This window comes from Oryza glaberrima, chromosome 10 (assembly GCF_000147395.1).
Source record: "Oryza glaberrima chromosome 10, OglaRS2, whole genome shotgun sequence".
Lineage (NCBI taxonomy): Eukaryota > Viridiplantae > Streptophyta > Magnoliopsida > Poales > Poaceae > Oryza > Oryza glaberrima.
In genome coordinates, this window is record NC_068335.1 from 2,507,697 (window position 1) to 2,522,314 (window position 14,618).

The 14,618-nt window shown below is 40.3% G+C and overlaps 1 protein-coding gene, 1 long non-coding RNA gene and 1 pseudogene across 2 annotated transcripts; all 3 read left to right on the forward strand.

Annotated features, from left to right (window-relative positions):
• Nucleotides 1-1,960: 1,960 nt before the first annotated feature.
• Nucleotides 1,961-4,482, forward strand: LOC127786408 (uncharacterized). Its single transcript, XM_052313814.1, has 2 exons — nucleotides 1,961-3,174; nucleotides 3,951-4,482. The coding sequence occupies exons 1-2, from the start codon at nucleotides 1,995-1,997 to the stop codon at nucleotides 3,977-3,979; spliced, it is 1,209 nt and encodes a 402-aa protein (XP_052169774.1). The 5' UTR covers nucleotides 1,961-1,994; the 3' UTR covers nucleotides 3,980-4,482.
• On the forward strand, nucleotides 4,002-9,743 carry LOC127786407 (uncharacterized; annotated as a pseudogene).
• A 545-nt stretch (nucleotides 9,744-10,288) lies between these two features.
• On the forward strand, nucleotides 10,289-13,012 carry LOC127753246 (uncharacterized). Its single transcript, XR_008012521.1, has 3 exons — nucleotides 10,289-10,391; nucleotides 10,518-10,584; nucleotides 12,713-13,012. It is a non-coding gene; the product is annotated as an uncharacterized LOC127753246 (long non-coding RNA).
• Nucleotides 13,013-14,618: the final 1,606 nt, after the last annotated feature.

Sequence of the window (14,618 nt, forward strand, 5' to 3'; positions counted from 1 at the left end):
CCGATTTATAGAAAGCCATGTTTGCTAGGGTTACAACTTTACAAATGAAGCTCACACAGTACAGTGAAAATGACCACACCCTAATAATTTAGGTGACAAGCAGGGGAAAGCAAAACTCCAAGAGACGGCATGTTTGGTTGGCAACTAAATTTGTCACATCTAACCTTAGGTAAACCATACTTTAACATGTAGTGATTGGTTCATGACACAAGTTTACTTTGCCTAACTCTTAGCCACCTAGGCCACATGTCATACACTCTATTTTCTTGTCTAACTTTGTCTAAACTTAGTTTGTCATTTTGTTGCCACAAAAGTATGGTAAAACTAAGCTTAGCTACCTTAATAAAAAATGTGTGGTAATATTAGTTCACAACCAACTGAAACCAACAGTTCTATGAAGGTTACAAATTCCAAGAGACTGTCGCAAATCCTAAATTTCACCCATTTTTAAGGCAAAATCTAATTCGCGCGCGCTCTCTGTTTTGCCCTATCACGCGACATGTTCATCGGCCGTCCGATCCCACAAGCGCTGGTGCGTCCGTACATGGCCTGGTGATTCACGGACGTGGCATCATCAAGAGGAATCCAAATTGGAAGCCATGTGATGCTCTACTCTACGCCGGCGTCAAAAATAATTTTGTCTTAAACTAATCATCCGATCTACGATCCGATTACACTATTGTGTTCGTAAGAATTGAATCTTTATAACAAAATCTCACATGATTATATTTTGATGAAAAATTATAAATTACTTTTATCATATATCTAAATTACTTTTAGATTTCACTAAATTACTTCTTAGACTCATAAAAGTAAATTCAATAAAGCCTAAAAGTAATATATAAGTAACTTAGAAAAAAAAGAAAGTAACTTTATCACGACATTAAAAGTAAATCCGTTATAAAGGTAAAAACATGAGTCTATATAGAAATTAAATTTAATCAGCACAAATTACGTCATTGACTAAAAATGATTATAAAATAAACAACTCACAACATGAATATATAGATTTCTTTTAATGCCGTAACAAGTTACTTCACCTTTTGTTTTAAGTTACTTCTATAATATAGGTAAATTACTTTCAAGCTTTATTAAATTACTTTTATGACTAAGAAGTAATTTAATAAAATCTAAAAGTAATTTAGATATAGAGTAAATTTAAGAAAACTGCAGTTTTAGTGATAAAAGTATTAGTTTCCTACAACATTAGCAACATGTTTTAGTTTGCTGCAACGATAGCGTATTAAATTATCACAAAACTGTAACTTTTACGTTATGTTGCTACAGTAGTTGCAGTTTTGTGATAATTTTTCACGCTATTGTTGTAGCAAACTGAAACATATCGCTAATATTGCAGCAAACTGATAATTTTGTTACTAAAGTTGCAGTTTTCTGAAATTTACTCTTAGATATATTATAAAAGTAATTTATATTTTTTTCATAAAAATATAGTCATGTGAGATCTTGTTATAAATATTTAATTGTTATGAACACAATGGTGTAATCGGATCGTAAATCAGATGAGTAATCTAAGATAAAATTCCATAAGAAGAAAAAAAATACATGCACTTTTGAGTACTCCCTCCGTCAAAAAAAAACAATCCCTGGGTTTCCATGTCCAACGTTTGACTGTCCGTCTTATATGAAATTTTTTTATAATTAGTATTTTCGTTGTTGTTAGATGATAAAACATGATTAATACTTTATGCGTGACTTGTCTTTTTAATTTTTCATAATTTTTTCAAATAAGACGGACGGTCAAATGTTGGACACGGAAACCCAGGGTTTGTCCTTTTTTTTTGGACGGAGAAAGTATACTAGTAGCAACTAGATATGAGATTGAGGTAGCTGGTTATGACTATACAGAGAACGGTCTCGTTGTTGACACGTCCATTTTTTAAGTTGAGAGACATATTTCATCCGAGTTTTTAAATTTTACCCGAATTTGTGGGAGAAAAACTAAACCAGAGTGAACAAACGAGACAAAGATTCCCATGAGTGACCATGGCGACGAAATGACCTGCCGCCGGCAGCGGCGGCGGCGGCGGACATCCCCGGCGGCGCCGGCGCCGCCGCCGGTGCCTCCGCCGGACAACGACGACCTCATCCAGGAGATCCTCCTCCGCCTCTCCTCGCATCCCTCCTCCCTCCCCCGCGCCTCCCTCGTCTGCAAGCAGTGGCGCCGCCTCGTCTCCGACCCCGCCTTCCTCCGCCGCTTCCGCGCCCGCCACCGGGATCCCCCCCTCCTCGGCGTCTTCAAGGACGAGCTCCACCACCCCGTCTTCAGATCCGTCCTCGACCCGCCGGATCTCATCCCGCCCGACCGCTTCGCGCTGCGGCTCGACGACTACCGCGCCGCGAGCCTCCTAGGCTGCCGCCACGGCCTCGTCCTCATCTTCAACTACAACACCTGCGAGTTCCTCGTGTGGGATCCCGTTTCCGGCGATCGCCGCCGCGTGGCCGTTCCGCAGGAGCTCGACGGTGGGGAGAGATCCGTCATGAACGGCGCGGTGCTTTGTGCCGCCGGCGACGACGGCCACGTGCACGGCGGCGGCTTCCGGTCCTGCCACTTCAAGGTGGTCTTGATCGGCGCCAGCAAGATGGATGGGCGAATCTTCGCCTCAATTTACTCATCGGTGACCGGCGAATGGGGTGATGCCATCTTCACAGGGCCTGTATCCACCATCTACTATTTTGGTTCACCTGCCATACTTGTTGGCAATTCACTCTATTGGTTGCTATCTGTGTGGGGGCCTCACATTCTTGAGTTCAATCTCGAGACGTCGACCCTAGCTGTGATCGATGGCAATTGGCCACAGATGCATTTTTCTAGCGATTGCCACTATTGTATCATGCGTGGGGAGGATGGTAATGTCGGCCTTGCCATTCTGTCGTACCGCGGATTCCAAATGTGGGAGAGGAAGGTCACTCTTGGAGGTGCCGCGAAATGGGTGCTGTGGAAGACTGTCAAGCTGCATGACATTCTTGGGCTGAGTTCTGCTGTGCAGAGAGAGAAAACAGATATCGTGGGATATTCCGAGGATCCTAATGCGTTTATTTTAGTGGTGGATACGGATTTCTACATGTTCCAAGTTGACTCAATGCAGTCCAAGAAACTTTTTGATTGCAATGTCGTCACCCGCTGTCATCCCTTCACAAGTTTCTACACTGCAGGTAGTTCCTTGTTTTTATGTAACATTAGCATAAAAAGATCTAATTATTTCCATGTACTTAGTTGTTGGAATGTCCTTACTGTGATTTTAATCTGTTGGCTGACCAATTTAACTTGCTTTCTGTTCACTTTTTTTGTTAGACTGATGCATTCATAATTATAGCGTGTTATTCTTTTATGTTATAACTAAATGTAGTTTTATGGATGTCCACATTTAAAGAAGATACATGAAAGTTTGTTGCTTTATGTCAATTTCTGTTTTCTTACAGTATAATTTGTTAAAGTTTCTACAAGCATGTAGCTATGTTAGAAGTCTTTTCAGCATTTCGTTGCGTAGAAAGTGGAGATTGTCTACAGAAAAACTAAAAATATGCTTTTAGTACAGTAGCATGTTACCAAGTCTAACTTTTGGAGGGATGGTAGAAGTTTAAATGAAAGATCTATGGGTCACAAAAAAAATGCAGATGAAAATTTCAGATATTCATTTTGATATTATTCTGTAACTAGAGTCATTCGGAAAACCAAATTGGCTATAAGAGAAAATGGGTTGGAAGCATGCTTTGAAGACAGATCAAGTCACCTAACCTATTATGTTTTGTCAAACTTTGGGTGTTTTCGAATGCGCTTTCCTGTAGTTGAATCATTTCGCTCGTAGAACTGGATAGGAATCCTATCGTTTTTACTGCAAATATTGTAACTCAGGAAAATTGTGTGTTCAGTACAATGTTACCTCCTCTGCATTGCGATTTTATACAACAAGATCCAATCTTTTATGCAGCAATGGAAGCCATTGGACCAGACGAGTGAGCTCAATAAGCTGGATTGCATTGTTGAAGAGCTGTGAAAAAAGGTGTTTTCTTCTTGTTTTTGCTTCTAGACATATCTGGTGCCCATGGGTCATGGATGTGAAAAATATGCATCAATAGATCTTGTGTAAAAACAGTAGTCTACTAGTCTCCTTTAAGAGTGTTTTTCGAGTTTCTATCTCTTTGTATCAATAGAGCTGTTAGCTGAGTTGGGTCTGAATACAAATTCTGGTTATTGCCTTTAGTCGTATATGGGCATATGGCTAAACTGGTAACAGTTTTATGTACATTCTGTTGTTACCATGTAAGCAGGATACTTATGGTCTATACTTTCAAAGAATTATACTTGAACTTCTATTGAGACACTGAAGGACATGGATTTACATTATTAGCAGCTAAAGTTGTCTTTGCTCCCTCTTATAACATTCCGTCCAAACAACCGTTAGATTTCCTCCGATTTTTTTGTCCAAAAATCAATATGCACATTACTAACATTGCTCTCTCTGTCCATTTTAGCTCAATCTTGATGGATTGCTAGGGCTGGCAGGCAGCCTGTCAAAGGCAATGGAGAAAGAGTTCAAACATGTGTGTGGCTCCTTGCCTTATCCATCACCCTCACTATCATTGCTGACGCCTCCAATGTGAGCAAAATAAGGGCATTATGGCTAATAGAATCTGGCTTCAATGTGACAAAGATGAGAAGAAAAATACTGAAACCAATAACTTTCAATGCTATATGACTAAAATTATAGTCGCCAAGATAAGATGCTACCCTACCATTCTTGATTTTGCTTTTGTACCCGGAGGAACAGTGGTAGATGAAAGAAGTGAATACTAGAGTAAGAGCCTGTTTGGTTCTATGCCAGTATTAGCCTTACCAATTATTCTGGCCATGAAAATATTTGGCCATGGTCAACATTTGGCAAGTTGTCTGAATTGTTGCTACTCCCTTCGTTTTAGGTTATAAGATGTTTTGACTTTGGTCAAAGTCAAACCGTTTTAAATTTAACTAAGTTTGTAGATAAATATAGTAATATTTATAATACTAAATTAGTTTCATCAAATCAATAATTGAATATATTTTTATAATAAATTTGTCTTGGGATGAAAATATTACTACTTTTTCCAACAAACTTGGTCAAACTTAAAATAGTTTGACTTTGACCAAAGTCAAAACGTCTTATAACTTGAAACGGAGGGAGTATTTTTTTTGGCAAGAATGACTAGGCCTAAAATTTGTATAGCTTTCAAAGTGATGCCAGATAATTTTGTAGCACCAATTTCTTAGGTCTCTCACCAAATAGGTGTAATTTATTTTGGCAATGTTAATTATTTCGCATGGTTGAGCTGAGGTTTCAAACAGGCCAAGACCTAAATGCCTACTTTTTGTTCATTCTTCGGGAAATTCACTCCCCACAGAAACAGTTGATAGATGAAGTTCTATAAAATATCAACTATGTGTGGCACTGTGACAAAAAAATATAAAATAGTAATGTACTACTAAATATTTAAGTTAAACAGTATGCCAATCATGAGATATCCTATGTCTGCCTAGGAAAATCACTTGCTCTGCCAGGCTAGTTTGTCAGGACATCCAGATGTTTTTTTTTAAGATTCTTCTAAATAGTTGCTCCGAGGGCCAAAATATCACAAATAGAAGCCAACAATTTTGACGGACCTGACAAAGATGACTACCAATTTAAGCAAACAATCTTCCCTGAAATTTCAGTCACACACAACAGCTAAATTTGATCTCTCATCTCTCTGTTAAATTTCGAGGTTTGGATATGGAGCATGTCGTATCAGCAGTAACCGGTGAACTGGTCACCCGGTTCATCTCCTACCTCATGAGCAAGTACTCAAGAAGACATGAAATCTCAGAGGAGAAGCAGCTGAAAAGACTGCAGCAGCTTCTCCTACGAGTTTCCATGGTTGTCAAGGAGGCAGATGGGCGATACATCACCAACTCCGGGATGCTGATGCAGCTGAAGGCACTTGCTGATGCCATGTACAGAGGCCACCATGTCCTGGACATGTTCAGGTGCAGGACCCTAATTCAGGAGGATCCCATCAAGGAGGTTAGCAACCCATTTCCTCCCCTCAAACATTTTTGCAAAATTGTTGATGCTTCTGGAAAGGACAAGGCCAGGCACCTTGAGTTGCACAGAACTTTGGAAATATTAGAAACTGCTGTTGATCACATGGCAGAATTTGTTGTTCTTTTGGGTGGATGCGATCGGATGTCAAGGAGACCATATGATACCTATCTTTACATAGATAACTTCATGTTTGGCCGTCATTCTGAAAAGCAGAGGCTCCTGAATTTCCTATTGGAATACAACCCTCCTGGTGTGCAGCCTGCTGTTCTTCCAATCATTGGTGCTCTTGGAGTTGGGAAGAAAACTCTGGTTGCGCATGTATGCGCCGACGAAAGGGTTCAATCACAGTTTTCTTCCATTTTGCATTTGAATGAAGGTGATCTTTTGGGAATAGCACACAATCATACTCTCTTGGCAGGGAACATTTTGATGGTTGTGGAGTTTGTTTCAGATGTGAATGAGATGAATTGGGAGGAATTCTATAAATCCGTGGCACAAATGAATGAGGGAAGCAAGGTGGTAACCATAAGCAGACTTAGAAAATCAGAGAAACTTGGAACTGTAAAGCCAATGTTTCTTAACAACCATTGAGATGAAGAATTGAGCTACCTCTTCAAAATGCTCGCATTTGGAAGTGCGAACCCAAAGGACCATCCACGATTAGTACAAATATCTGAAGAAAATTGCCATGCAGATGCAGTTCATAGGGACACTTGCCGCAGCAAATGCTACTGCAGATGCATTGAGAGGGAATTTGGATGTCAATTTTTGGCTTGGCAGATTAAAAATGTGCATTACACTGACTGAAAAAAAAAATCTCCTTGTATGGTCAGAATCCAAAGCTACTACTTGAACAAGGTCGTCGCATAGGCATAGCAAGCTTTGCTTTCTCTCCAACTGCTCCATTGCACATCATTCCTTGTACTAATTTCAGTAGTGCATCTAAAGTTGGTCTTCAACTTGGTCCTGATCTGCGCCAGCAAGATGGATAGGCGAATCTTTGCCTCCGTTTACTCATTGGTGACCGGCGAATGGGGTGATGCCATCTTCACAGGGCCTGTATCCACCATCTACCATTTTGGTTCACCTGCCATACTTGTTGGCAATGCCCTCTATTGGTTGCTATCTGTGTCCGGGCATCACATTCTTGAGTTCAATCTCGAAACGTTGACCCTAGCTGTGACCGATGGCAATTGGCCAGAGACGAATTTTTCTAGCGATTGCCGCTATTGTATCATGCGTAGGGAGGATGATAATGTCGGCCTTGCCATTCTGTCATACAGCGGATTCCAAATGTGGGAGAGGAAGGTCACTCTTGGAGGTGCCGCGAAATGGGTGCTACGGAAGACTGTCAAGCTGCATGGCATTCTTGGGCTGAGTTCTGCTGTGCAGAGAGAGAAAATAGATATTGTGGGATATGCTGTGGATCTTAATGCATTTATTTTAGTGGTGGATATGGCTTTCTACATGGTCCAAGTTGACTCAATGCAGTTCAAGAAACTCTTTGATTGCATTGTCATCACCCGCTGTCATCCCTTCACAAGTTTCTACACTGCAGGTAGTCCTCGTTTTAATGTTACATTAGCATAAAAAGATCTAGTTGTTTTCATGTACTTAGTTGCTGGAATGCCTTTATTACAGTATGATATTAAACTGTTGTCTAACTAATTTAACTTGGTCTCCGTTCACTTTGTTGTTAGATTAATGCATATATAGCCCTGTAATGTTTTACGTTATAACTAAATATAGTTTTATGTATGGCTGTAGGTATAAAATCATTATGAAAAACTGGCTATGTTTAAATAAAATACATGAAAGTTCGTTGCTTTCTGTTTGTTAGTTTCCATCACTTTTAGTTAGCGAGACTAACTTTTGTATGGATGGCAGATGTTTGAATGAAACATCTATGAGTCGCAGAAAACACAGATGAAAATTCAGATATTTATGTTAATGTTATTCTGTAACCAGATTCAGTTGGCAGATCAATCGGTTAGGATAAAATGGGTTGGAAACATGCATATTGTATGCTTTGCGGGCAGATTAAGTTACCCAACCTATTATGTTTTATCAAACTTACTCTGGCTTGTTTTGAAAGACATTTTCCAGTGGGATTCCTACCAGTTGGACCTTGAGTATTGTTATAGTCGATTTGTTCATAGAACTGGACAATAATCTAATCGTTTTACTGCAAATTAGCGGGGCTGTTTGTTTGGCATTATAGTAACTCAGAATGACTTTGGGTTTTGTATACTATGTCATCGCTTCTCATTGCAATTTTTTTGCACATGTTTTATGTATCAATGGAAGTCATTGGAGCAAACGAGTGAGCACTGAGCACTCAAGCTGGATTGGATTGTTGAAGAGCCGTGGGCGAAGATTTTTGTTATTGTTATCATTGCTTCCAGACAGTGCTGGTGCCCATGGACATGATCCCACAAGGAGTCCAGAATTCGATGAAAAATATATACATCGGTAGATCTTGTTGTGCAGATACTAGTCTTCTTTCGCTGTTCCGTGAGTTGCTCTCTTTTTATGCACAAGATCTAATTCTTCTGTGCAGATGCTGCAATTGAAGGCATTGGAGCAGAAGACAAGCTAAGGTTGGATTGTTGAAGAACCGTGGACTAAGACCCCTTTTTTTTTTCTTTTTTTGCTTGCGGATTGTGCTGGTACTAGGGTTTACCTTACCGCGCGGTTACCGGGCTTACCGCGAGGTACGGTAATATAAATACCACGGTAACCTCCTTAAATTAAAATAAATTTAAAAAATAATTTGGATTTTTGATAAATTTTGCACGGTTTTTCATGGTTACCGCGGTTACTGTGCGGTAACCGTGCTTACCGCCGGGGTACGGTAACCCCAGCCCCGGCGGTTTGGGAAACCCTGGTTGGTACCCATGGGCATGATCCCACTAGGATTTGATGAAAAATATACATACATCAATAGATCTTTTGTTTTTTCTGAACGGCCAATCAGATTGACTGGCGTTATATCAATAGAGGGAAAAATTACACAGCCAGAGGCTGAAAGAGAGGAAAAAAACTGTACATGCCTGAATGCAAACATGCTTGCACGTCAGTTTTCCATGATCCTCATAGCAATAATCTTCCAATGTGTTTCGCACCGGCCAAGCCCCAGCATCCCAGCTCGTTTTGGATGCGGACTAGTATTCTTGCATTTCACTCTTTCCAGATTTCCCAGGCTGTGAGTAAAAAGGCTGATCTAAGCCCTTTTTGTCTTTTTCCTCCGGGTGGCTTTTGTAGCCCTCTTCTATAGTTTTCTGCAAGTTTGTCATTTTTTTGTGTGCGTACTTGTTATTAGCAACACGAGATTCGTCTTTGTTCCAGCTTTTAACATTACGTCCAAACAACAATTAGATTTTCACCCTTTTTTTTACCAACAAACAATATGTCCATTACCAACATTTCCCTCTCCCCAACCAATAAATCATGCTCAACTTTGACGGCGAGGCAGCCCGTTGAATGCAATGAAGAAGCAGGAATTTGCAGAAGGTTTAGACTTCAGAGAATTTGATACACAATGAGTCAAATTATGTGCATGTGTATGCATAAATATTATTATGTCACTTCACTTCACCTGGAATTTATACAGTTATTATTTGTTCAAAATCTTTACGATCATTTCTGCCCATTCTTATCAACCGTGTTGTAGCCTATTATCATTTTTTTTGTTCTAGCTATGAATCTAAAGACGCACGTATTCAGGTTCATAGCTAGAGATTTTTTTTTTACGGAGGGTGTAAAGGGCAACACATCATGTGAGAAACCAATAGTCAAAGTGTTCGAATTTTACGTTCTGATGCAATGCCCAGATGTATTTAATTGTTTAATGATATGTCAATTATCTAGAAAAAAATTATCATTTTGAAGAACTGTAACTCTCAAAATATTTAGGTTGAAAATAAAAAAAAACCATTTGATTAGATTTTTCTTTATAAGTACTTTTATTATATTATAATTTTGTTACTCCATTCGTTGCAAGATACAATCATTGCTGACTATTTTAGCTAGTATTTTGGGACTGATGGAGCACATATTCTCGTCCAAAGTTGCACACTTGCACTTTAACAATCAAATAAAATCAATAATTTCATATATATTTAAGCAGAGAGGTAGTCACGCGTAATATAACTATGTGCTCATCAAGACTAGCAATAGTGCGTCAACACGGAGCGCTAGTATATATAGTTTCGAGCTGCAATTGCCGTAGGATAGGATTACAAGAGGGAATGATTTGAGAGATGCGAAAGGAGGATCATCTGATTAATCTCATATATCATCCCTGGGTTTGAGGTAATGTTTTTCACGTTTCAACACCAAATTAAAGTTTCTATTTATTTCATGTGTGTAATATATAATATAATAATTACATAAGCTCTTGCTGCTGAAAAGTGAACTAGTACTAGTGATCATCTGCAGTTTTATGCTGATCTGCTCCAGCGCGCCAGATTTTCCGTGAAATTTCTTGACAGCTTATATATCGGAGGTATATCTCGCGCTTAGTTTGCCTTAATCATCATGTTCTAAAGATTAACTTCCACTGATAATTGCATAAGGAATAACCATCAACAGGATCTTGACTAAACATTTACATGTTCCGCTGTTTTCCTCTGTAAAAGTTTCAATACAATCTAATTTTTCCAGTTAGATAAAAGTAAGCCATATTCTGGCTTTGTGAAGCATCTTGAAAGGGGCACGGGCTATTTCGATGATTTGGGGATTATTGCAATTTCAGCTGATTACGGCAAAAATATACTTTTTCCGTTCTAGAATATAAGGTTTTTTCGTTAGCTAAAATATACTTTCTCTTTGTGTGAAGAACGCTGTTAACTAAGTTGGGTCTAAGTCTGAACACCTATCCGCTCTATTCCCTTTAGTCGTATACACTATACAGGCATATGGCTAAATTGATAACTACAGTTTTATGTATACACTGTTGTTGGCAATGTAAGCAGGACACTAAACCTAATGGTCTATGGTTTGAAAGAATTATACTTGAACTTCTAATGGGACACTGAAAGATGTAGGTTTACTTTATTAGCAACTTGTTACCATTTTGCAGTCCTTCCCTGGCGCAGTTAAATCTTTTCCATGTCGCTACCTCGGCCTATCGCTTCACTTTCGCAAATTAAGGAAAATTGAATACCTTCCTTTGATTGAAAAAATAGGGGCAAGGCTCCCTACCTGGAAAGGTCGATTCTTCACATCTTCTGGCCATGAGACTTTAGTTAAAACAGTTCTTAGCTCCATGCCCATTCACTACCTTTCATCCCTGCATATGCCTAGATGGGTCTTTAAAAGAATAGATCGCTTTCGAAGGTCTTCTCTATGGAAGGGCGAGGATCCAGATCATTTGAATCCAGGCAGCTGCTTGGTTAATTGGTAAACAGTCTGTAGACCGAAATTCTTAGGGGGATTGGGCATCCCTGATCTGGAAAGATTCTCCAGGGCACTTAGGCTCCGTTGGCTGTGGCTAAAATGGAAAGACGAAGATAAACTGTGGGCCGGTATGAATGTGCCTTGCGATGATTCTGACAAACGGTTATTCCAGGCAGCAACGACAATTGTACTAGGGGATGGGGCCAAAACAAGCTTCTGGCACGATCATTGGCTTCAAGGTAGCTGTCCTAAAGACATTGCACCCCTCTGTTTTCGCTTGGCAAAGCGGAAACAAAAAAGTGTCCATGATGAAATTTCAGCAAACAACTGGATCGCCTCTTTTACACAATTTTCAACGATTGAAGAAATTCATGAGCTGGTGCAATTAGGGGGCATGTTACAAGATGTTCAGCTGTCTCAGGGCGCTGATGTTATTTCCTGGGATTGGAACGCCGAGGGCTGCTACACAAGTAAAAGTGCTTACTCCTATCAATTTGAAGGCTCCATCACAGATTTTGATTTCAATTCTCTCTGGAAAGCACCGGCTGAACCCAAAATGCGCTCTTTTGGTTGGCTCATCCTCCACCAAAAAACTTTGACAGCACAGAACCTACTTCGAAGACACTGGCCATGCAACTGGATTTGCTGTCTCTGCACTTCTGCGTTCGAAGACACAAACCATCTTTTCTGCCAATACGCTTTTGTAAGAGATGTTTGGTCTCAGGTTCACGCTTGGCAAAATCTAGCGGCCACTCCTTTCCAACCGATGGACGTTTCATCTTGTTGGGTTCAGATTAATAGCTCCGGAACCTCAAGTCAAAAGCAAGCTTTAAGGGGTGCTTTATTAACTACGTGGTGGAACGTTTGGCTAGAGAGGAATAGGAGGATTTTCCAAAACGTGTCTTGCTCCGTTAGCGAAGTAGCCTATTTGATAAAGCAGGACTTAGATCTGCGAAAGATGGCCTTTAAACCTCCCTGAGGTTCTTTAGTTTCGTCTGAACTTCTATCCCTTTAATGGGATTGTAAATACTTTTGGTTTTTTCCTCCTTTCAATTAAACTCCGGCAGTTCTTCTGCCATCGTTTCTGCTCAAAAAAAAAAAACTTTATTAGCAACTTAAGTTGTCTTTGTTCCTTCTCATAACATTGCGTCCAAACAACCTTTAGAGTTCCTCCGACTTTTTGTACAAAAATCAATATGTACATGACTAACATTGCCCTCTCTCCCCCATCGTAGCTTAATCTTGATGGCTTGCTAGGGCTGGCAGCCTGTCGAAGGCAATGGAGAAGCAGAGCTCAAGCATGTGTGTGATTCCTTGCCTCATTCATCATCCTTGACAATTGTGTATGCACCCAGTATTCCATCAGACAGGGCTAGGGAGCGAAATTGTCTCACGTTTCACTCTCACTTGTAAAGTCATATTTGTTGTATGTGTACCTTGATGTGTTTTTCTTTGGTATAATCGGTTACACAACCTTACTAGTGGCCTGTACATTTGTAGTACTAGGTGAAACCACGCGCGTTGCTGCGGGACTTCAGTATGATAATAATAAATAAAAATAATGTGTAAGATAGTTAAACAACATAATGTTATTTATGCATAATTTTTTTTAGACAGGGTGCGTAGTTACATCTTTTGACCAATTGAATTTTGAGCTTCCACCTCAAATTTGATGATCGTCATTTTTTGGGCAGAATGCGTAGTAAATAACATTTACTCAAAAGAGCAAAAATAACATTCGTACTGAACTAAGCATATCATCAGGTAATGATTAGTGAATGGGAAAATGTACTTTGAGCTAGTTTGACACATTCAACAGAAACCAACTTAGAACATCTATCTCAAAAGGTAACTAATTCTAAGTGAAAAGGGTAAGATGGACAACAATATTGCTATATGAAAGGTTGTGTCACTGTAGTGAGGCCCAGTTATATGAAAATAATGGTCCATAACCATAGGAGCCACAGAAATGCTATACAAAAGCAAATAAATTTGTAGGAGTATGCGAAGCTGATAAGGAGAATGGAATACATGTCACTGTCAATGCAATCTTATATTTGAAAAAAAAAAAAGAAACATACTCCGGCCGCCATTATTTGGAAGCATTAACAGAATATTTCATAGCATCATAACACACAACCGGGGAAGGATTTGAAAATCAATATAGCACACAGTGATGGTATCAGATTTTTAACCACTCCCTCAATGTGATCCAATCAAATATGAACCTGCATAGAGAAAAATATGACTGCATAAGCATACTATAAGCCACTTGCTTGTCAAATTAAATAGACACAATCAGACTAACATTATCAAATCACATAAGCATGCATATAATTAAGATTGTGCTATACCTGCCAATAGTGGTAAGGCCATGGCAGTATAAAAATGCAATATCATCACCGAAGATGTTCTTAGCACTCTCATACTGAATAACTGAAGCCTTCTCTCAAGCAGTTAGTGCATATGTACAGATCAAATGTAGCAGGCTATTAATTTAGCCGTACGACTTCATCCTACAGGTAAACTATAAACTTATAGTGGAGAGGCCGAGAGGGAGAGAGATAGAAAATACATTAATGTACTGTAGCATGAACCTGGGCGTGGCGATGGTGATACAGGCATAGCCCGTAGGTGTGCCTCCGCTGCTCCAGGCTCGAGCAACGTGGTCGAGAATAAACCGACGCGGTGACGACGGAGGGGAGAAGGGATCAAACTGAACAAAGACAAAACAGTGAAGCGTTGGGATAAAAAATCAGCACAACATGAGACGGGATCAGTATTTTTTTTCCATTTGGATAATGTAGCATACCTACAAAAATAAATGTACTGCCGGCATTGGCATCGGCATCGGCATCGGCCATGCCCCGCAACAGTGCCGGTCGACCGCCTGCTCTGGTTCCCCGTTGCCGCACGTATCCATGGGTGCTGGGTCTGGGTAGCGGCGCGGCAAGACGGGGGAAGATGGCGGAGGGGCGACGTTGCTAAGGCGCTGAGGCGGTGCGGCGAGGAGAGGGAGGCAGCCGGGCGGCGAGGCGGCGCTCCGAGGGGAGGAAGAGAGAGTGGAGGTGGTGCAGCGAGGAGAGGAAGCGCGGTGCGGTTGAGGAGCGGTGCTGGCGGAGGAATTGGCGCTGCGGTGTT